Below are 23,281 nucleotides of genomic sequence, written 5' to 3' on the forward strand. Positions count from 1 at the left end.
GTTGGACATTTTTATTTCCCATCACTTCAGGCTCGACTGTAGCTGTGATGTGATGGACAAACGATCTGAAAGAACAGAAACTGGGTTAGACAGACATCTTGACTTGCCACCAGACTACATGGATTGTTATGTATTACTGACTGAGCCTAGTTAATTTGGGCTCACCCAATTTAAAAACAGATGGGCCTCCATTTTTCTTCTCATCAGCCTCAGATGCACATAAACTACATTTGCACAGCTTCCTGAACGATGCACAAGTCTTTAACCTCCTAAGACCCGAACTCTTGCGTGGCGTGCATTTTTAATTTCTGTTTGCTATTTAGGCTGATTGGGACCTGAGAAAAATGATGTCCACATATGAGGACATTATTTTTAAATTTCGATTACTGAGTGGCAGTATAATATCCTCATATGTGGTCACCAGGCCCTTGTTGAGAAAAGGTTAGTATTGTGGTCTAGAGAACCCAAAATGTGAGGTCCACATATGTGGACGCCAGGTCCTAGGAGGTTAAGTATATACATAAACATTTGTGACACTATCACTGCAGCCTTACCTGTAGGGGTAGGAGGATAAGCCCCAGGAGGGGTAGATGGATAAGTTGTGTGGATAGGTGTTGGGGGATAGGGCCCTGCAGGGTAGACCCCCTGGCCGGGGTAAGGAGCCTGTGTGCTGGGCAGGCCGGCTGTGGAGGCTGGGCGCTTGGTCTGGAACATGCGTCGGTAGGACTGACTGATGTCACTGTTTCTGGGGATGGTGGAGGACTTGTCAAAGTCAGACTGCTGCTGCTCAGGCTCCTGATCTCCAGCCATTGAGAAATAGTCATAATCTGATACTAGAGGGACAGAGAGAGAGAGGTTGGCAGCGCACTGACATAACAAGATACTAAAAGACAAAAAAGAATGAGGTTTGCAGTCTACTTTAAAGTTGGTGCCTGACTGATTGTAGAAAGTACATGTTACCTTGTGAAGGTATAGTGTCTTCAGAGCAGCAGGGTGTGTTGGTCTGCGTGCTGTAGCCACTGGAGCACTGGATGGAGTCTCTACTGGACCTCTGGGTGTCCAGCTCCAGACCTCTGGATAAGGCCAGAGCCAGTTCCTCGTGGGCCTCAATATCACCAGCCTGTAGCAATCACCCAATGAAAAAAAAATTTAGTAATAGTCTGAAAGTTTGACTGTCTGGATACAGCCAGGTACAATTCATTAAAGTCATTAAAATCATTAGGCACAACTTTTTAGTCATTAAATGGGAACATTAGTGGCGGGAGCCTCATTCATGTGGTCTGAATGCTATGACTACAACAATATGGCCCTGCTGGAAGTGGAATAAGAGGTCGTCTGAAACGTAAGCATCACAGATGCCATTACGTGTAGACTGACCTGTGTTCATGTGCTTCATCAAGTATTGGCAGAGAAAAGAGGTAAATGAGTCACTGCACAATTCTCATGTTTTTTGGGGGAATTTGCCCCCAGCTGCAGCAAACTACTCAAGTTCTCAAGCACAAAGTCGACAGATGATCTAAAGTCTTATGGAGCCATTTTGCATTTAACAACATAAAACAGCAAAATTCTCACAAGTTACTTTCATTAAGAGTTATTAAAGAGTTATTAAAACTACCCCATGTTAAGATAAAATTAATGAAGAATAGATGAAAATATATTATAGAAAAAAGCTGCAGTAGAAAACTCTGTAGGAGATCATGATAATAGCTGACCTTGAGAGGTGAAGCCACATGCCTGCTCCTCTCTTCCACTGAGGCCGATGAACTTGGTGTTTGTAGCGCAGCGGGAGCCGGTGTTGACATCAAGATTGAGGCTGGGCCTGAGGATGGGTCACTGTTCATACTACTATTACTGTCTATTACAGCTGGGCTCTCCTTGTCTTTCTTCCTCCTTAGTGTGTTGACCATGGGCTGGTCATAAGGCCCTGGTTTTGCCCAGTCCTGTACAGAAAGACATGTTAGTGTTTATTGTTGATGTTTGTCTGATGTGCTTTTAATGAGCATTAAAAACTTTATCCCTTCATTTCACCTCTCAGTTTTAAAGTCTGCAGATTTTACCAAAGTATAAAAGATGAAAATTGATAAATTAAATGTATTTATAGCTTAAACAGTAAAAAAAAAAAAAAAAAATCCAGTGCACCAGGCTTGCATGTTGAGCAAACTGTGGAAAAGGAGTATTGGACTAAGTTGACCCTCAGGACCAAGGTGATTAACAAACCTTCCAACTGGGAACTCGAGATGAAGGCACCATGGGGGAGCTCATCGTGCAGTAGTGAGGGTAGTCTGGCAGCAAGGCTGAGGCGGGACGTGACCATGAACGAGTGGGGCAGGAGGAGGTGGAAGATGAGGATGAAGTAGGGAGGAATGGGAAGGCAGTGCCTGACACTGAGCCCAAACTCCCCCCATTGCTATGCAGGTAGGGGGAACTGGCCGGACTGTAGTGGTCAAAACCATTGGACAACTGGATGTGTGTGCATCAGTGGTAGAAGGGATGATAACAGAAACAAACACACAATGGGATAAATTACTAAAATGATAAACAGTGGAAAATAAAAACAAAACAGAACACATCACTGAGGAGAAATCATTTAAAATAACACAAAAATAATAAGGAACCGTGTTGATCACATCAGCACAAAATGAAGGAAATGGTCACAAAACTAAAGAAACTGATGCCAGGGGGTTTCGAGGTTCTTTGGTTCCTTTAATGTTTCTGTGATAAACTAAAGTCAATGCAATGTACAGCCAAGTTTGAATTTAAGTGTGAGGAAACTGGGGTGAGTACAATGCTGGTGCAACAAAGACATTCGTGTGAAAACGGGGTAAGCTTCATGTTGGTTGAGTGTGTTTCACCTTGTCAGTAGTGTGCTGAGGTGCACTAGCAGCAGCTAGAGAAGGGGGGGAGCTGCAGTCACTGTGAAGCTGCCCAGTCTCTGACACCTCAGAGGAGCTGGAACTGGGACAAGGCTGGGACAGCGAGGGCAGCAGCAGCAAGCAGGCAGTGAGACAAGACCAGAGAGAGAGAGGAGGAGGGAGAGGGGGAGAGAGAAATTGAGACACACAGACAGACATGTGCAAAGGGAAAGAATCGCAAAGACAGACATGTCAGCAGGTAGACAGAGAGAAGCAGAGAGAAGCAGTTTATTAGAGAGAAGGGGCAACTTTCCACAGTTCTCAGCAGTTAGTGAGGAGTACAGCCTATACAGGCTGTAGAGAAGGTGCACTGAGAGTCAGCATTAACTGCAGGGACATCAGCAGTGTTATGTTAGAGGTATTGAAGCCTTGTTAAAGGGAAGCACAAGCAAAATCCTACTTCTTTAGGATGTAGAAGGTATCTTCACAAACTCATGATATTTAAAGGGATATATAAGCAATTAAATCCCTATTTCATTAACATTAATAATATCGTACTTCATCCATGTCTATAGGATAATAATATTTTTGTATGCTGCCCTCCAGAAGGATATTAGCCATTGGGGTCAGCTACAGAACAACAGCCTGCATAGAGGAAGGTATTGAAAATGGATGGAAATTAAAGAGATCCACAAAAATTGTGAGCCATGACAAGGTCATATTTTCCCTGGGTTAAGGAGTGAGTCCTGTTGAGCCCCATTTAGCCATGTGACTGTCCTCTTTCAAACTTAAGCTACTGTAAGTACACTAAGAATGAGGCAATAAGAAGACAGATTCCCAGGATTGCACTGTAAAAGGGTCAGATATGGACTTGCCAAACCACCTTCACTGCATCATAAAAACTTGAGTGTAACCATACAAATATGTTCTGGACAGGGGAACTCTGGCTGCTGGCGAGCTAACAAAACGTCAACTAGTGCAACCGCTCTCATGGTTGATCTCAAACCACAAACCCCACGCAGACAATCTGCTGGAATATCTCACTGATAATTATATGAAACCCTGTGTCAGATGGTTAGATAAAAGTGACAGAATGAGACCTGCTGATGGAGACACACTCTTAGTGCCTATAAAACATACTGTTGACAATGTAACATGTCATTTTACTGTGATATATTTAATGAAAATACAACGTGCTGTCTGGTCAAGCCTCTGCAAGTTTAACCAAACCACAGTCTGTCACAGCGGTCAACTCTTTAATAGCAGGATGGGGCTGACCTGTTTTGCCCTGGGCTAGAATGGAGGCAGACTAATTTCCTGTGCATTTATGCTATAATAATAGCAGTGAAATGACTTCACCATGATCACATACATTTATTGCTGCCAGCTAACTGCCTCTCGTGGTGGCTAGGGAGATATGTGAGAAAAGACTTGTGTGGACTGCTGATTTGGGGTTTTGTCTCTGTCTCTGACTACAATAACTTGTAAATCATAGAGCATATGTGGCTTTACAGTCATATGTTCATACTTGGACACAAAATTGTGGTCAAGTGTGGGTAGCTGAGGTTTTTCTCTTACCTTTGTTTCAGCTGGCATAGGCGAGGATGATTTGGACGACATGTATTGGTCTTGTGATGAAGAGATGAAGCCCGAGTCGTGGGAGGAGATGCTAGAGAGCCGAGCTGGGGCCTGCTGCGGTAGCGTGGAGCTACGGTACCGATGGCGGGGGTGATGGTGGTGGAAGAGGTGGTGTGAGGAAGAGGAGGAAGAAGAGGAGGAAGGAGAATGAGAGTGAGAGCCACTGGATCCCCTGGAGTCACTACTGTTAACGCTGTTCAGACTACTGTGAAAGGGGAAGGAGTGAGGGATGAGGGGAGGACCAGAGGAAGGAGAATTTTGGCAGTGACAGGTGGGGTAAAGAGAATCAAGTGCACCCAAAGACATAGATTGAGGAAACAAAGTTGGGTAAAGAAGAGATAAAAGGAATAAGAGAAAGAATGAAGGCAGAGGATTGGGGGAATGTGGAGGAGACAGGACGGGAAAACAATTAACACAGCACACCAAGATGCAGCAAGCAGTGACTGAGGCCAATCCAGTCAAAACAACAAAACAAACCAACACAAGAGGTGTGAAATCATAATGACAATAATTACAGGCAGGAAATCACAGGATTTCTTGCCTTTAAGACAGCTTTCTGAGAATGTTCACGCAAAACAAAATGAAAAGCAAACTCTGGGTCTAATTACTGTGTGAACTGAGAAGCAACAAAGTGAACATCTGAAGCAAATATAAAAATGGTATATTGCATAATCTGTACTATAAAAGATACATACAATAAGTACCAAATCATGTACAACCATGACAATAAAAAGCACAAGAACCAGGCAAAACTACTGTATACCTAGTTTAAACTGCTAATGCTACACTATCACTCACAAACAGAAACACACACAAATGTGTGTTAGGCAAGTCACAGAATGGGTAAAAATGACACATTGCAAAGCATCAAAATTACAAAAGCGACTTCCTCACAATGATTTGTGAATTTCATAAGTGATTTTTTGAAAGCATAATAAGCAAAATCTTTGTGAGAAAATGTGATATTTGAAACAAAAAAAAAAAAAGAAATAACCATTATAAGGCTCAAGACAAAAGAACAACCTAAGCTGTTCCTCTATAATGGGTTTGAAATGTCTTTAAACATTGTCATCACGACATAACGGGTTATTTTAAAGTTTTGATTCAATTATGGAAGACCCACAACCCCCAACATTGGTGTCACAAGACTTTAACAGGAAAAATGCAAAGCAATTATAAACCAAAGCTTAAAACTTAAAATCATTGAGAGACGCACAAAAAGCAGTGAGGAGAGAGTGTAGAGGACACTGTCTGAACAGCTGGAGAAGAAATGGTCCAATTCTTTAAAACCTCTCTGACCTTTAATTCTTATTTCTTTGCCTATATTTAAAAAAAAGTTTTCTTTGACAATGTAGGTCGACTTAAACTGTTCTCCTCAGTGAAGTGAACTAATTAATAACCATCGGTAACTAAGAGGAGATGAAGATACATACAAAACTAAGATTAAGAATTCTCAAACAACTGCAGCTCATAGTGACCACTGGGTGGCAGACATAGGCAAAACAATTAAAAGTTTTCCTCTATGTCTTTGTTTCCCAACCCTTTACACTGATGTAAGCTGTCTCCAAAGAAGATTCATAGTTATTAATAGGGTCAAAAGGAGAGATTTTTATTTTAGATCCTGAATGTATGAATGTCACGCAATACCCTCTAACTACAAATAAAGACTGTATATTCAGTTTCATCTCCTTGCTCCTCAGTCCTAGGAAAGTGATAAATGAAGTACCTGGAGTAATTGAATTTTCTATTTGTCATTATTATGAAGCAAACTGAATTACAAAATGGTTTACGGGTACAGTAAGTAAATGTTTACTTAAAGACAAGGCCTCTCCATTTCATTTGTTTGTGGCTATGGGTCTTGTGATTGGCTGTTGGAGCCTACCTGCACATGCTAGACTTCCTGGACATAGTGGTGCTTGGGGATGAGGGCGGAGTTTGATATGACCAGCCATAGTCTGAGCCCTTCAGGTCCAAGATCACCTGAGAAAAAGGAAAATATCAGGCATACTTAATATTTGTACTTATGAGGTTGAAAGGCACTAAGGAAAGTCTCTTTACTGAACACAAAAATAGTGTGTCTGTTTTGGTCAATTGTTTACAGACTGTTTCATCTTTGATGTTTTCCTCACCTGTTCACTAGCAGGGGGAAGCTTGTGTGGGTCGGAGGTCAGGGCTTTGAGGTCATCAGAGATGGCCTGGAGATGAGTGACCTCTCCCAACATAGAAATCTCTTCATCCTAAAATAATTAGTGACAGAGAGACAGCAGAAATTTGTGGGCGGTAGAATATGTTTGAAATTATTGTCATTTAAGAGTTTACACAACAATGAAAAAAAGTGCCTTTTAGGGAACAGTGGTAGTATAAAAAAGCTTCAATGATTATCTGGATAAAAATAAAAAAGTATTAGGTGTGAGATGAAGTAGCTGAAGCAGCATGAAAAATAATCTTTTCAGTCTATGGGATTAAAACAAAAAGGCAACGACAGGCAGTGAGGTGACTTTCTGTTGTTGTCCCTGAGTGTTTTCTGAAGGCTCATTTCTCTCTCTTTCCCCCTGCTGTACTCACCACTACAGGTCGCAGCATGGCTACAAAACAGCAGAACCTCTGTCTCTCCTCTATCAGAGCCTTCCTCAGGGCCTGTTTCTCTGTCTCTTCCAGCAGAATGTATTTATCACTGACATCCTGCATGGCGCTGTCCAACTGAGGCTGGATATCACCGCGACCTTGGTAACAAAAACACGAACACACACACACACAGACAAAATGAATATGCATGTCATTACAGGTATAACAAAATTACCAACTCACAAGGAAACACATGACTGGTCTATTTACTGCTCCATAATGTGTAAAAATCAAATTACTGAGATATATTTGACAGTAAAACTTGAAGGACATTATTCTACCTTAATCTCCCTTCACAACACAAACACTAAAAAGCAGAGTTATGCTACTGTAACATGCATGAGTATTTACAAACTATATAATCATGTAGCAATGAAAGAACATTTGGTGTTTTTGATTTTCATCACTTCTCCCTGGTGTAGGCCTGGCCTGTTACTACTGCTCCATGTGTTATCTTCTTTTATTGTGAACATTGCTATCTTCATTGCTACCATTTGAATGTCTCCACTACTTTTTGGCTGTCACCTCAGTATGAAGGGCCACTCTGGTCACTTAAGTGTTTGCTGTCTCTTGTTCTATTATGACGAGATACTCAAAAGTGAGTGAGTATCTCCACTGCTCTTTGTTGAACACTTAAACTCCAGGGTGTTTCTTGTCAGGGTTAAGAGAGACTGTGTGTTTGTGTGTGTGCGTGCTTTCATGAATGGCACGAGTGCAAGGTATGTATAAGACCATCTGCTCCTTTAGCTGTGTATGTTTAATATGCATATGTAAATCTGTGAACATTTGAGGACAATAACAATCCCAAGGTTATCCTGTTATTCAGCACTATGTGTGCCTTCGTGCTGTGTTCGTGTGTGTGTGTGTGTGTGTGTGTGTGTTTGATGTTAAGAGAGGATGCCCTGAAGCCAAATCAAGCACTCTTGAGTTGTGTATGGAGGCAGGAAGGCTGGCGACTGCCCAAGATGACATAGTGGGCCTCAAAGGCATTATGTAACCACTCAAACTACACTTGCACACAAACACACACAGTCTTGACTTTGATACATCAAGGTTAAATCCACAGTGAACAACTCTGTGGTCTGTCTGTCTGTCTGCTCTTGTGTCTGGGCAAAGATAACAAACTGGTGTCTTTTGTTGAACATTTGACGTGAGGCCCTATATCATGCAAACCAGTAGTAAAGAAACACAGATAGAGTTACACAGGCAAATCATCCTCACCTCAAATGTAAAACATAAGGATGTACATCTCATTGTGAGGGCAAACCATCAGCCCTTTTCCTCTCTGATGTGTCAGTACAGTCTATACATTAAAACATGATACAGCAAGTGGGAGGCTGTTTCCACTGCTTTATCTCTCCATCAGCTGCGCAGTCCACAAGAAAAATGACAATAAACAATGGTGTCCAGCATACACACAAACACTAAACTGTTGGAAAAGCACACTAAATGGAAACTCTTCATTATGCACCCTCTAGTATCACAATAGCTGACACTAATGAGAATGGACTAATTGTCTTACACTAATCAAAGAGGTGTAATATGAATGTTGATACTGGGTGAAGTTTTCACATATAAATCCAAACAGTGTATTTTAGGTGGATGAAGTTCTGCTAAGACAATGTCTGCACCCAAATTCAGACTGTGCAGTTACCCCAGTTCAAGGAAGTGGTTTCACCAAAACACCAAAAGTTTCCTTTATAATTGTGTGTAAATATATTGATGATGTGGTAAATTTGCAAAGGACAAAAATATGTAATACTACTGCAAATCTTTGAATCTAAAGCTACAAAATAAAATAACGTGGCAGTATGAATCCCGTGTAGACAGTCCTCAGAACATAATGGTTGTTGACAAAATAAGAGAAACCGAGTTTCCATACATAGAGAATCCATTTACCAAGCTTGGTTTAGTGTCTGTAACACTGGACTCAGTGGAATGTGAGTTATGTGTGTGTTTAATGCAGTTCCTACTATATTATACTACGGAGACCACAACAGAGTAGATGGACTGTAGAAGCCAGACTGGAAAGTCCAAATTGTAGTATATATTTTCAGTCTCATTTAGATCCAAAGTAAGCTTGTTGAGCAGACAAGTATATCATTACATTGTACAAGAGTTTGTGGAGAGCTGGCTGTAGGACTGAGCCTGAAAGGGTTAGGACAAGCTTCACTCATTAGTCTGGTTCCCACTGCAGGACCAAACTCATTATCATTAATTTCCCTCCAGGCAAAATCAGTCTCTTCAATCTTGTTGCCACTAAAATTATTTGCAAGCTAGACTAACATTTCAGATAATGTTTTAATTGCTAGTTATACACAGCTGGCCAATCATTATTAAATTCTATTGCAAGACAATAATGTATCAAGTGCATCCTTACAGTAAAACAACTGAAACTACAGAATTTCAATTCTTTATGGCAAAATGCTCAATACCTGACAACATAAGATGCTCTGAAGTAATGTAGCTTCTGATATAATGCTCAGTGATATATGTCTCGTAACACCGAAAAATATTCTTTTCACAGCCATGTTTCATTTAACTTCATTCTAAGGTGACTAAGAAACGTTTTAAACTTTCGCTTTTAGTTGGGCTCAGCGTAGAAAAACAGTTTTTCAAGCCTTAATGCCAGCGATGCTGTGGTGTCTCCTTGGCACGCAGTAAAACGAGGGAGCATACAGCATTCTGGTTTCTACCACTAGTTCAAGTGTTGGCAGACTGTTTTCTCAACATAACCAAAGTGGTTTAGGAAAGACAGAACAGTAAGTTGAGGAACATTTGTCTGTAACAGATGAAGAGCCAAATATTTTCTTTGTTGCCGTTTTGGTAGTGCCGCCGAGCAGCTTGAGTAGTGCGCAATGTTATCACAATCAGCGTCACATTACTTCCACATCTACTTCTGTTAAAGGCTGATCCATCAAGAAGCACATTATCCTTTCGCTGATTTAATCACATGAGAAAGTTTTAATCTTTTACACAAATGCAAGCACACAGATTGCTGAAGGCTTACTGAGTAATATTTGAATTTAGCCCTTTATGTATATATTCATGATTATCATGGTGCTCATGTGGAAAATGTACATAATGTGTAAATAATTATAAACCACTTTCTGCAGCAGCTGTATTCATTGCTCAATCAGGTTGACAGAGACTTAAGTGTTGATGTTGATGAGTTTCTGCTATGTTACAACTTTGCCATTGCTTTGGGTTGTTCCTTGTTTTGTCCACATTCCCAGTCTCTGTGCCATAACTTGTGTATCTGTGCTTGTGAATGAAATGACAAGGCTCTGATTGCTACTTCCTCTCTCTCTTCAACCACAGACAAACACTGAGGTTCAATGAAACTCAGTGGCCACTGACTGCACTGTGAACAAATCCACACTGACATATTTTACAACTCTTTTCAGTGCTCAATTAAGGACAATTAGGGCTTGTGACATTCATTTATTAATTTATTTTTGATTTAGTATGTCTAACTGTTTTACACCTTCAGGATGAATAAGCAATGACATACTTTAGATGTCCTGGAGTGTGTATGTGTGTGTCTGTCAATTGCACCAACACAACTGTCTCCAAAATATGGCAATATCGTAACACAAACCCTAATGTACACTAATGAACTTAACAACCCAATTCGTCATCACCATCTTTTGTAGTTTTCTTAGGTGAATATGACTGATTCACTCATCAACACAGCAACTGGGGCAGCGAGGACAAGTTGTAGTGTGTGTTTGATTTAAAAATCTCACTGATATTCTAGAGTTGTTTTCACCAAACTCAACTTGCCAGAAATTCAGTGACTGAGCCAAGATGAATAAGGTGGGGGTCGAAATGGCCCACAGTCTGCACACATGTGGATACATGCGCACACACAAATGAGATTAACTGCTCCAGCTTTCACATGACCGATGATTACATTAGGTTGCAGTCACAGGCTGTTCCTTAGCAAGACTCGGGTCTCAGGTCAGAAAAACCTCACAAGACACTTATCAAACATCAGATATAGACTCACCAACACAAGCTGACAGATGGGGTTTTATTTCTGTGCATAAGAGGGGGGGGGGGCTCTTCTTTAAAGTAGTTTGACTAAAACTTGTAGCCTATTCCTAATTTTGATTTAATTGTTTATATGTACTCTGTGATAAGAGGTGAGTGAGTTTAAAGACTTTTTGGAGTTAGGTAAAGTGGTTATCTTTGTGCACATCAAGTGGGAATACCCAAAATACGTAAATGAAGGTGGCTGCCAAACAAAATGAAATTAATTCCATTGGAATGAGGGGACTGCCTGCTTTTAGCAAAATGTCTACCCCTCAGTTTACTGTATCCCAATGTCACACTGGTTGTTAGAGGTAAACTATAGCAAGCAACCCTGCCCTTCCAACGATGTAAAAATACCTACAAATGTGAAGTTAGAAGTTTGTGAATCTGCTTTTATTGTTTTTTTCATTTACAATTCTGCAGTATAGGTTCCAGTCAAAAGAAAGAAAAGCTGGGGCGTCATGTAGCGTAGTGGTTTAAGCAGGCGCCCCATGTGTAGAGGCTACAGTCCTCGCTGCAGTCGGCCCCGGTTCAAATCCCGCATCAGACGGCCCTTCACTGCATGTCATTCCCCCTCTCTCTGCCTCCCCGTTTCCTGTCACTCTCCACTGTGCTGTCCATTAAAGGCATAAAAGCCCCCAAAAAATTATAAAAAAAAAAAAAAAAAAAGCTGAAAGCTTTTAAAATATTGTAAAATATTACAATTTTAGCAAAGTTTTGTTTTGAAAAACTTCCTTTGACTGGTTTCGTTACTCAGTGGCTCGCTGAAGAAAAGACAAAGTGTGTGTATATGTGTGTGTGTGAGTAGAGCAAAGGAACATAAATGTGCCAGCATGGACCACACTAAATGTGGACACCACAGAGCTGATAAAACACAGACAAACATTTTGTAGAAACCAATGCAACACTACAGAACTGGACCAGTAAAACAGAAACAGCCCCCCACTGGACCAGTTAGTACCCGGGTGTATCTCAAGTCTACTGTGGCGTCCACTTTACCTGCTTCCCTCTCTTACTTCTTCAGAAGACAGCATGTTTTCACTATCACTAATACCAGTAAAACAAAGAAATTTCCAGAGCACCTCATTACTCAAAGGAGGTTTACTATTGCTACGTAGTCAATGTTAGCATTAATAGCTGTTTACTTACCAGTCTAGAAGAAATGTTGCGAGTTCAGCATCAAACTTCTTTCCTTTACTCGCCAAGAGATGTCTATAGCGCTGGAAAGTAACCCTCTTGTTTTGCTTCTATTTCAATCACTTTTCTTCTATTGAAGTTAGCATGCTAACCACCTAGCTCCACTTTCTGATACAGAGTCACTGTATTGTCCAGTCTGCCCTGAAGAAGTACAGCTGGTCAGAGGCTGTTCTCTAACCTCTTATATTGTAAATGCTGAGATGGCTGAAACTTTGGCAATACTGGTAAGTAAACAGCTGTTAATGCTAACATTGCCTATCTAGCGATAGCATAACTTAAAATAGCTGTTTTAAGGTGGTTGCAAACATCGGGCCTCTAACCCAAAGCTACAAACAGTAAACGAGAGAAGCCAGAAGACAATGATGGATGTAAAAGAGACCAAAGGGTTTCTATACAAAACCAGATTCACAGATTATACAGCTTAACTTGCCAATATGTTATAGCAAACTTAGACTGCAAAAAACAGTTTCATAACTGTATAGGAAACTTGTGCATTCCATTATTTAGCATGTTTTTATTTTTTGCATAAAAATAAATATCTTTAATGGCTATTTCACAATGAAACTGAGATGATAGGTTTGTAGCGTAAGCAACTACCTAGACAGTGTGTCTGTTCCACAGACTGACTTACCTAGATTATCAGCTGCAGTGCAGCATAAGGCGAAGGATTGTATCAGAATCACATGGGGACAGGGAGAGGAAAAAGATTCAAGTCAACTGAAAGAGTAAACACTAATTCATCAAGGTGCAACTTTGTGTGTCTGGATGTTTGTTTAAGCAGTATAACACTCAAAGAAAAATATAAAGCCAAAACAATGTGCCACTAGGTTTTTGTTTGAAAGAGACAATACTGATAGAGATATGCATGTTTGTATGCATTTTATCTGCCTTAGTTAATCTTAGTGCAAATACGTGAAAATAAGTGAAAAAACAGGCTAAGCTTTACAAAAATGCCTCAAAATCTTTAGGAATGTCAAAATGGTAGTGATTAATTGGTTGTTACATTAATTGTCACTCATCCTAATGCAATTACCAAATATGAACAGGTTTTGTTTTTTAAAGCTGATATTATCTGAATCTATACTAACAAAAATATGAAACATCTGATTATGGCTTCTACTGCCTTTCTCGCTGATCAATTTGTCAATCCCCTTTAAAAGATATAATTTTGTTAGACATGTTTTATAACTTGTATAATAAACTTAGATAATAATCGTAGTGTTGAGAAATTCTATGGTCTATAATGTGCTTATGCCAACAGTGTTTAATGATAATCAAAGTCATGCAGGCAGCTGTAGAGGAATGACACGTCTTATGTAGAAGTATTAGTAATGATCACAATGTGCAGTATAAGTTATATACCAACATTAAATCTACTGCATAATATGAGTAAGAGGATCCTTAAGTTACTTGTATTTCTTCCTGAACATCTGTACATTTTCCACATCTAATGATTCAAACTATCAACATCCCAAAACATACTGGAAACATATTCATCTCACTCCTTTTTTGTGTATGGTATTTTTTGTCAAGGTAGGTGAGTGCGTATGTAGAACCTGAGCCAAGAGGACTGCAGAGAGAAACAGCCTCTGTGTTTACCAAGTAAGGTAATGTTTAGCCTTACTAGATCTGCACATGTTTAATCAGTAAGGACAAACTTAACTTAGGACTTCTTTTATATACACACATCACTGCCGTCTAATAAAAACATCATATATACAATTTGGACATTGTCCCACTTTACTATTTGATTATTTAATTCATCTGATTTTTCCTTTAGTCCTGAATGTTGACTTCTTGCGGACAAGTCTTTGAACCAGTACAACATAAATCACACTAAACTAAAACACTACCAAAGCCTAAGTGCATAGTGTTAAAGTAAAGCACTTTTTTTTCAGTGATAGCATTAGTGGATTTCAATGAATGAGTTTTTGTTTTGTTTTTTTGATGTTCACTACTTGACACAGCAGGCAGATTGGAGATTTTTAATTTTAGCTGTGTTAGCAACTAGAAAACAGACGACTAAAAGATTCTCACAGCGGTCAATGAAAACTATGTCTTTCTTATTATGTTATTTCTTATGTCTGGCTAGTCATGGCAGATACATAGCATCCATGGGAAGAGCACTGACTGAAGCTGAAGAATCTAAGCCTATCCTTCCCTAACTTTGCTTGAAATACACACATATATAATGTTTCATGCCTTCTGATTAATATGCAAACTAATAGAGGATAAGAAAAGCATTTTACTTGTTTTTCTTTCTAAGAATACAGATTCAATTCAATTGATCAAATCTTCTGACAGTTACATGTGATAGATGTATTTCACTGGATTAGCAGGTAATGCTCCAGGTTGATGAAAGTGTCATTCCTGTATTTAGCTAGTATTTATGCCTGCACAATGAAGACAATAAGCAAGTGTATACAGTTATTGTGTAGTGTGAAGTTCGCCTTGTTTTTATTCTTTGTGATCAAAATTTTACTACTCTGTGGGTACAAGATTGTTAGAGCAAGATTCACCTCCATCATTAAGCAGACCAACTGCACTTAGAAGTGATATTTTTGTTTAGTCACATAGGCTATGGGTTTAAAACCAAAATGAAATATGTTTTTACCTTTCTTTGCTTTCTTCTGTAGTTTCAGTGTGTCAGAGGACTTCTTCTTAATTTCCTGCCGGGCTCTTTTATACTCTGGTTCAGATGGACAAGGTAAAAAAGTGAACTGTGTGAAAACTTTGTCTTAAAGTTTTTAATACAATTAATAATAGTTTTTGGGACGGAATAACAAAAATTGTATGACGACCTGACTGCCAACCTAAGTTTAAAGCCATAATTACTCAGTAACTTGTTGAGTCTAATGCAGTGGTGAATAGATCTGATAAAAGAACAATCCTGGCACTTTACATTGCTTGAAAATAATTAAGATGTATTTTGTTTTCAAACTAATTCCTGGACCTGTGTATTGCTTATGTTCTTGTATATGATTGCATTTGTGCAACCTACCTTTAGCATGGTCCTTGTCCAAAGTATTTACACCTCTTTTCCACTCCTCCATCTGTTCTTGTAGTGGGTTGATCAGACCCTCCAAGAAACCCCTGCAAAAAAAACAGGTTACTCACTTCTGATCTGAGGTCAGCCTCATCAATTAACCCATTTATAAATAGATTTGTTAAAGACTAACCTTTTAAAATTTAAACTTCTCATATGTATCCAAAATAAGTTTTATTGACCAATCATATAGTTGTACATCCTATTTATGAACATATAAATGCAAAATACATTTAAAATAACTTTTGACTCTTGTTTCACTTTATTCATGTCTTACAGATTCACTCTACATGGTTTATCAGTGTGTCTGTAGCAGACAGACTGTCAGACATAAAAACCATTCGGTCTGGTTTTCCTTTCTGTCTGTATAGTATATGGTCTTGTCTGTCAATCATTAACAGACAGAAACAAAGGTAGAAAAACAGAGACTGAGAGGGAAAAAGTCTGCTTATGTCTGACTGTGTGTCACAGGAGGAAGGAAGAGGCTTGTGCAGTCATGTCTGTCAATCATTACCAAACTGTGCCTGTCTTCCAAGATGTATTTGTGAGTGTGTTTAAGAGGCTGAGAGTGTGAGAGCTGGGCAGCTGCAGGCTTAGTGCATGAAACTAAAATTAGACTTCTCCTGCTTGCAGACATTTCTCCAAAGAATGTGTGTGTCTGTGTGTGTCAGTGGGTGGCTGGTGGTGACCACAGCCCCCCTGGGTACAGCCCCTGCTATGGAGATCCAAGTGGAATCTCTGCTGAAATGCCACCCGAATTAGAGAGCCCCTTGTCTGTGTAGTGTGTGTGGGTATATGTGTGTGTGTGTGTATATGTGTGTGAGACAGAGAGAGAGAGAGAGAGAGAGAGAGAGAGAGAGAGACATATGTTGTGTGCGACTTCACTGAGACATTATAGATGCTTGTCCTGCCAGACAAATCATCTCTTTCCCAGCATTTCATGAAAAAAGGCACATTTTCACCCCCACACACAAAATATCAAGTTATGGAGACATATGGTGAGATAAAAATTCAATAACACCATTTTATTGGGAGTTGCAGTGCTAGGGAAACAGCTTGGGTCGAAGTACACTAACTGTGAGTCAGGGATATAGGAAACACTGCAAGAGGAAGTTGTTTATCTGTAAAAGTCTTATAGTCCTGATATTTTTTTCTCAGGACTTAAAAATCACTCTGTTGTATCACTTGACTTTGGCACAATTTGAGTGTTTGGAGAGGATATTTGTTGGACATATGAACTCCCTGTTGATATTTTTTCCTTTTTTTCTTTTTAGCTCAGCCAAACCACAGTAATGCCAGTGAAATCCCCACTCCTACCCAACCTCTCCAACATCTAAGCCAAGCATTCACCAAAAATCCACCAGACACTGCATCATATCAGAACCTGTATGGTGAAAACTTCAGTAGTAATGTCATTGAGGAGTGAAAAAGGAAGGAAAAAAGTACAGTACACCAATAAATTATGTGTAATGTTCCTTACATCGAGAACTGTTTGAGTTTAACCTCTATGCTGCGATGTCTCATACACATCCTGGTCAGCGCTGATCCAATGTCTCTGGTCCCACCTAAAAGATATAAAAAAAGACAAAAAAAATTTAAAAAATAAAAACAAGCTTCTAATGTGATAACTGCTAAAATCATCCATTCATCTATTTAACCAAATCTCAGATATGAACCAGTATCACAACAACTCATTGAAGAAGGACATGACATAGAAAATGTTAGATGGTCAAACTATTCACATGAAAATATTCTTTGAATGATATGAGAGCACATGAACAGGTTTGACAGTAAGCAGAGGGCTAGAGGCAAGAAAAGCCAGAAAGGAAGGCTCAAGTGCAAACACACTGTGATTTACATAGACTGTAACAAAGGTTTTTCAACTTTACTGTAAGTGACACCGATGTCCATAAAAGTGACAATAAACCAATGAATCCAATTGTATCTTTTTTTTACTTCAGCCACTAAGTCTGTTTTTGGGATGAACTGTCTGAATCAACCACCATCAAAAAGTTTTTTAATTTTCAACAGAAGGTTTGCTGCAATTTGAGTCAACATACAATTACTTCAGGACTACAGATGCATCATTAAACAGGATGTCTCATTACAAAGGCAACTATTGAGATTCCACAGGGAAAAATGCAGACAATGGGCTTTTGAAAATGATTAGGTACCTGTACATCTACAATGTAAACACTGAATGAAAAGCCGTTTGGTATTTGAGTGCAGCACATAATAGTCTGCTAATGCTGTAAAGCAATTAACTTCAGACTAAATTGAGAGTGACTTTGATACTGGAAAAAAAATTTGTTGCTGGAACGAGCACTCACTGACCCCACTCTTTCCACCGTAGCTGAAAATTGTGGGAATCAGTGGGAAACACCGAATTACGAACTGCACACATATTCAGGTCAGGAGAAGTAATGGGAAGTTGGAGCTGGAGTCCTGAAAATGTGCTTGGGGCTAATGTCAGTTCCCGTCACACAGGCTAACTAGCTGTCCACTGGAAGGCCTCAGGCTGGACAGCTATGCAGGGACTTGACGTTGATTGACAGAACTATTGTTTGGCTGCTCAGTATGACTAGTCGGTTTCTCTGTGGGACTGAAGCACTACTGTGTGTGTGTATATGTCTGCATGTGTTGGTGTGTGCATGAGAGAGAGGAGGTGGGGGCAAGGAGATCTTATATGAAACTGAGTGGAGTTCTTTTGACATTCTGTTATGTGACAGAGTGATACTCTCAGTTTGTGTGTGCATGGTTTTGTGTTTGTGTGTATGTGTGTGTGTGTGTGTGTGTGTGTGTGTGTGTGTGTGTGTGTGTGTTTTAGAGACAGTTTGGTTGTGATGATCTGATGTGAAGTGTGAATCCTCTCCAACTGAGCAAGCCATTCTGCTGTCAGCACAGTCCTTGCTGCATGCAGAGTCAAACACACAGAGCTGTCACTCACTCACACTCAGATTCACACACACACACACACACACACACACACACACACACACACACACACACACACACACACATAAAATTGTCTTTTACTGTCAGAGGCTGGACAAAACAAATGCATGAGGCTGTTGATTTGGCCTGCAACACTTATTCATGGTGACTGGGGTGTCAAGAATAAAAGAAATCCTGTAATCAAGAAATCTTTACAGAATAGGAGAAAAATTGTTGAGGCAAACTTTCAAATTGAATTTGTGCTTTCAAATGGAATTAAAATTCAACTTCATATCATATTATATCAAATTAATATTAATATTGATTCAACTCAATATTACTAGTGAATAGTAATATGATACGAGTGAAGCAAAATTAAGATAGACCAAGAAAACTGTCAACTGTATAGCAGACTCCTCAAAATGTTATGTTGATGAGAGCTAGCCTGTGTCAACTGTGCATCTCAGGCTGCGCCATGGTAGGAAATAGCTGGGCCAAAAGTTCTTATATGGAGCATATCTGCTGAATTACTGAATGTCTAAATTCAACCGGATAATGGTGAAGAGTTGCTAGGTGGATTAATTATTTTGTTGTGTTTTTCCCTAAATGAAAACACAATATATAGATAGAGAATATTGTGTGTCAATGTTGCAAAATGTGCAAACAGTGCTACATGAAAAGTTCTGCATTGTATCTCCCCTGGTTCGAATCTAAACCAAGAACTGTTTTTCAGATTATCTCCATCTGTCCTGCTCTTCTAAAAGGCCGGTGTTAGCTCACTATGCTTTTGGCAGCTGAGTGAAAAGAAGGCAAAGCACAGACAAATAACCTGGAGAGATACAGGGCAACACTGAATGTAGCTATTCTATATGGCAAATTACAACTTTCACGCACCTTTCAACAATACATCATTTAATGTCAATCCCACTGAGCCCATTATGGCCTCAAATTTTTCCCTCTATCCATTCATTCATCCGTCCCTCTGTAACAGTGTGTGCTTATTATTACAGAGGGTGTGGCTACTACATGGCATAAAGGACCTTTCTGTTGTATAACACCATAATGCTCATTCATTCCTGTGTTGACTTGTTTAGTCATCCTATCCATCCATCTGCCCACCTCTTCCTTACTATAACTGCTTGTTATTCTAGAGGGTGTGTCTGATAGATGCCACAGTGCCACAGGGAGGCCACACAGCCAAAAAAAAAGAGTTAGTTTTTCATTAAAAAGTTACTGTAGAGGTCAAGCCCATGCTGTCAAGGGAAGAGTTTGGTTTCACTTGATTATTCATTTGGCCCAACCCCACCCAAACTACTAGATTTAATATGAGGCATTCAATTGAACCAAAATCTGCTCATGTAGTATTATGGGTGTGCTAGAAATATTACACTAACAGTCAATAGTCACTTTGCAGTCAAGTCAGATTTTGTGAGGTAACTGCAACAACCCATTTCCATTTGAACAGAGTTCCAATGAATGGCACACCTCCTTTCAAGAGGTCGTATTTGAAAGAGACTATAGCTAACATACAAAACATGGGCATATGTAGAAAATTGTCTGCAGATGTTAGAATTGCTCAAGATGTGGCAAAATAACTTCTCTTATGCCATGAGCACAAACTGATAAAAAGAAAAACTGCAAGTAACTGAGCCTTGCAACTAAAATTTTCAAACCATAGCAACATGATAATCATAAAAATAAATAATTCAGAAATACCACATATTCCATGTACTAAAGAGACTTGTGTCTCTTCTCTCTACCCTGGTTTCTCCCTCTCACAGCAGGTAGCTAGTCAATGTGGTTTGTGCCATGACTGCAGTTGCCATGGAAACACTACATTTATGTGTGTGTATTGTGTGTGCCTGCTAGTCTGACTTGGGCTCCAAAAAGGTTACTGGTTTCGGAACCTTTTTCTGTGTAAAGTGACTTATTATCATGACATGTCATAATCTTTGGGAAGCATTTGACACACACAGTCTGCACATTTAGTCACAGTGATATTATGAAAAATATTCTAAATTATCTAAATAATAATCAAAATATTGGTTTCAACCACATCACCCATGAGGAGCTCACACATAGCATGCAGTCAAAAGTTTTAAGGGTTAAGAAACTGGCCAAAAGTGGATGCAGTATCAGGTTGATCTGCACAGTTTGTGGAAAGTTGTTTTGTTGCTCTCAGGATAAAGTGGCTGCTAACTCAAATGGTCTACTCCGTCTAGCACCAAATGACCCCTGGATAGAAATAGCTGCACTGGCAGCACCAGTTGCCTGCCACACACATACACATACACACACACACACACACACACAAAAGCTTGCCTCATTGCCAGGCCAGACTGCTGCTGTGTGTGTGTAGTTGCATAGCTGGCTGTCAGTAGAAATACCTGCTGTGTGACATGGTTGTTTCGGAGGCTTGTAATTATCACTGGACTACCAACACCTGAACAGTAGAAAGCACAGACATACACTCAGACACACTATAAGCTCCACTCTTTGGTGCACTTGTGCACCAACCACACTAAACTAAACACAGCAAGCAAATAGGCAGCACTAGTAACATGGAGGAAAAAAATAGCAAATTTGGTCACAGTATGTTTTAATGTTTCACAGTATGGTGGCTGGTGCATGATTTGGTTTGTGTTTAAAAAACACCAACAGTCACAGGCCTAGTTAGTCAACAATGTCCAACAGTATAAAGACAATGGCTTATAATTACATTTATTTACTACATCTACTTGATGTTCATTTAATCACTACTTTTTTCAAGCATTTTCTATCAAGTGATTGATGAGAGCAATATGTACAAAACATTATTTGTCACTATACATGCGTCAGGTTGTAAACTAAGAAACTACTACTTAGATTCCTATCAAAGCTTTGTCTCTTGGTTACTGATATTACAGCTTTCTGTGGGAACCAATGTCTCAAGAGGCTTTGGGGACATTTGTGACAGAGGTGATAGTTTTCCATCAGTGTGTGTGTGCGTGTCTGTGTGTGCGTATGAGAGTGACAGAGAGATAGGATGGCAATTTGATGTCGAGTTGCCAAGTCTGTCTCTGTCCTCAACCCCCTTCCAGACTGTTCCTTGGAATGTCGCACTATGCTGACACAGAGGGTGTGTGTGTGTGTGTGTGTGTGTGTGTGTGTGTGTGTGTGTGTGTGTGTGCGTGTGTGTGTGCGTGTGTGTGCGTGTTTCTAAGAAAGCATAAGAAACAAGGGACTTTGAGAGGACACTTGATTAAAGAGGTAATTGCGTAAATGTATTTAAGGTGTTTTTATCATTAACTCTCACTATAATGCATAGCCCTTGCAGTAGTAGAAGTGCAGTACCAAAATGTCCTGTGTGAGGTACCTCTTTATTTTTGGCTAATGTTGCAATAAACTCACTTTTTAAATAAGCTTGCTAGACGGGCAGCAGGCTGTGTAACTCATCCTCTGGGTAGAATTAAATAAAAGTGGAAGGACAAAGTTCCTTCCTTTGTCTGTATTTATTCGACTGGCTTACCCTTCAGGTTATTATGAGAATGTGACATGATTTGATGCAATTTGAAATCATCAATAATAATGGCATCAATACAGGCGGAAGTAATATGATACCAGCAATATGACACTGTATGATCCTCTCCTATAAGCCTGCACCACATACCTGCAGTAAAAACTCAATATATCAGTATGTTATTTGCACTATGACAACACATAGGTAGAGCTAGGAATTATTCTACTTTTATTTACAGCTCTGTACTACTATAACTACACAGCTACTGTGATATTTACTGATTTCAATCAATTGGAACTTTTCAAAAGCAACACTGTTGGCTTAAAAACTCAAAAACAGCACTTCTGCATCAGATTACATGGATACCTTTTTGTTTATAGGACCCTAACTCATTTCAATAAATATGTAAAAAAAACAAGAACCCTTATAGTGTGTAGCCCAATGTCACAACAGGCAGTAATAATTAATCTCATAACCTCACAAATCAATTTGTTATAAGCAGGTTTGGAACATTGCTTCAATTTTGGTAGATCAAACTTCACTCTCTACACTATCCAGCCTGAAACTACTATCTGAAAGTACCTGAAACTATCTGTATTCATGCTTTCAGATAAAACATAAATCTAAAAGGTGCTTATGTAGGTGCAAATCCTATGGTGTAGCCTTTCTAAAAATAAGATCCATGGTTCACTTCTGGTAAAACCCACTAAAGAAAACATGTGGAACACACTAAGCCAGTCTGCATCTTTAAACAGATCTCAGTCTGTCAATGGAGGATGGAGGGAAAGCTGATATGCAGAGAGAAGAATGACTGATTGAGAGAGGAAGAGAATTAAAGGAAGGGAAAATGGTTAAAAAGGTGAATGTTAAAAAAGCCTCTCCATACATTCATATAAAAAACAGAAGAGAAGGAGATATGGGGGAAGAGAAATGCCTTACAGCCAAAGGGAAAAGGTAAATAGAGAATGAGAGAGTGATTTGGCTTGGGTAGTTCTGACATGAACATCAGAGGCTGGCTAGCTAAAACCAACTCTGTGTATGGGCCCCAGATGGTTGCTGTTAACTCCGGGCCAGTGGTTACACTGATAAGAGACTGGAGACCATACAGCTGCATACACACACACATGCACATACACTCACCCAGCTGGACAGAGGTAAGGCGATCTGTTCACTAGCTAATTAGAGGGCTGGAGAAAGCATATCCACACTAAGCTGGCTAAATTTAAAAACACATCCTCTTCACATTGGCCAAATCTGGTGTTTTCACACCAAAAAAGAACAATTATGTATATCTGCACAGCTGCCTGCTTTGTAATAATGTTAGGAAGGCAATCATGTGTTGCCTCCAGCTAATGCAACTGATTACATAATACTGTTGTCAGCAACCTGCATTAATGTTCATCATTTCAGGCTAACTTGCAAACATTAAGTACTGATTACACTGACAGTCTT

At 39.6% G+C, this 23,281-nt stretch overlaps 1 protein-coding gene across 5 annotated transcripts in view; it reads right to left on the reverse strand.

Annotated features, from left to right (window-relative positions):
* LOC111657203 (protein MTSS 1-like) overlaps positions 1-23,281 on the reverse strand; it is a 55,122-nt gene that overhangs the window by 4,055 nt on the left and 27,786 nt on the right. The window contains exons 4-16 of one of the 5 annotated variants that reach the window (XM_023409291.2): positions 16,877-16,961; positions 15,352-15,443; positions 14,965-15,039; positions 12,982-12,993; positions 7,056-7,213; positions 6,620-6,727; positions 6,373-6,470; positions 4,431-4,560; positions 2,853-2,966; positions 2,218-2,460; positions 1,713-1,940; positions 961-1,120; positions 555-833 (exon numbers count right to left, since the gene is read on the reverse strand). In XM_023409291.2, coding sequence (XP_023265059.1) covers positions 555-833; positions 961-1,120; positions 1,713-1,940; positions 2,218-2,460; positions 2,853-2,966; positions 4,431-4,560; positions 6,373-6,470; positions 6,620-6,727; positions 7,056-7,213; positions 12,982-12,993; positions 14,965-15,039; positions 15,352-15,443; positions 16,877-16,961 — 1,782 coding nt within the window. Of the gene's footprint in view, positions 1-554; positions 834-960; positions 1,121-1,712; positions 1,941-2,217; positions 2,461-2,852; positions 2,967-4,430; positions 4,696-6,372; positions 6,471-6,619; positions 6,728-7,055; positions 7,214-12,981; positions 12,994-14,964; positions 15,040-15,351; positions 15,444-16,876; positions 16,962-23,281 lie in introns of all 5 variants that reach the window. The other 4 variants (XM_023409288.2, XM_023409292.2, XM_023409289.2 and 1 more) reach the window with 4 other exon arrangements.

The sequence above is a fragment of the Seriola lalandi genome, unplaced genomic scaffold (genome assembly GCF_002814215.2).
Source record: "Seriola lalandi dorsalis isolate HSWRI2012SDOR001 ecotype SW California unplaced genomic scaffold, Sedor1 jcf7180002054387, whole genome shotgun sequence".
Classification (NCBI taxonomy): Eukaryota; Metazoa; Chordata; class Actinopteri; order Carangiformes; family Carangidae; genus Seriola; species Seriola lalandi.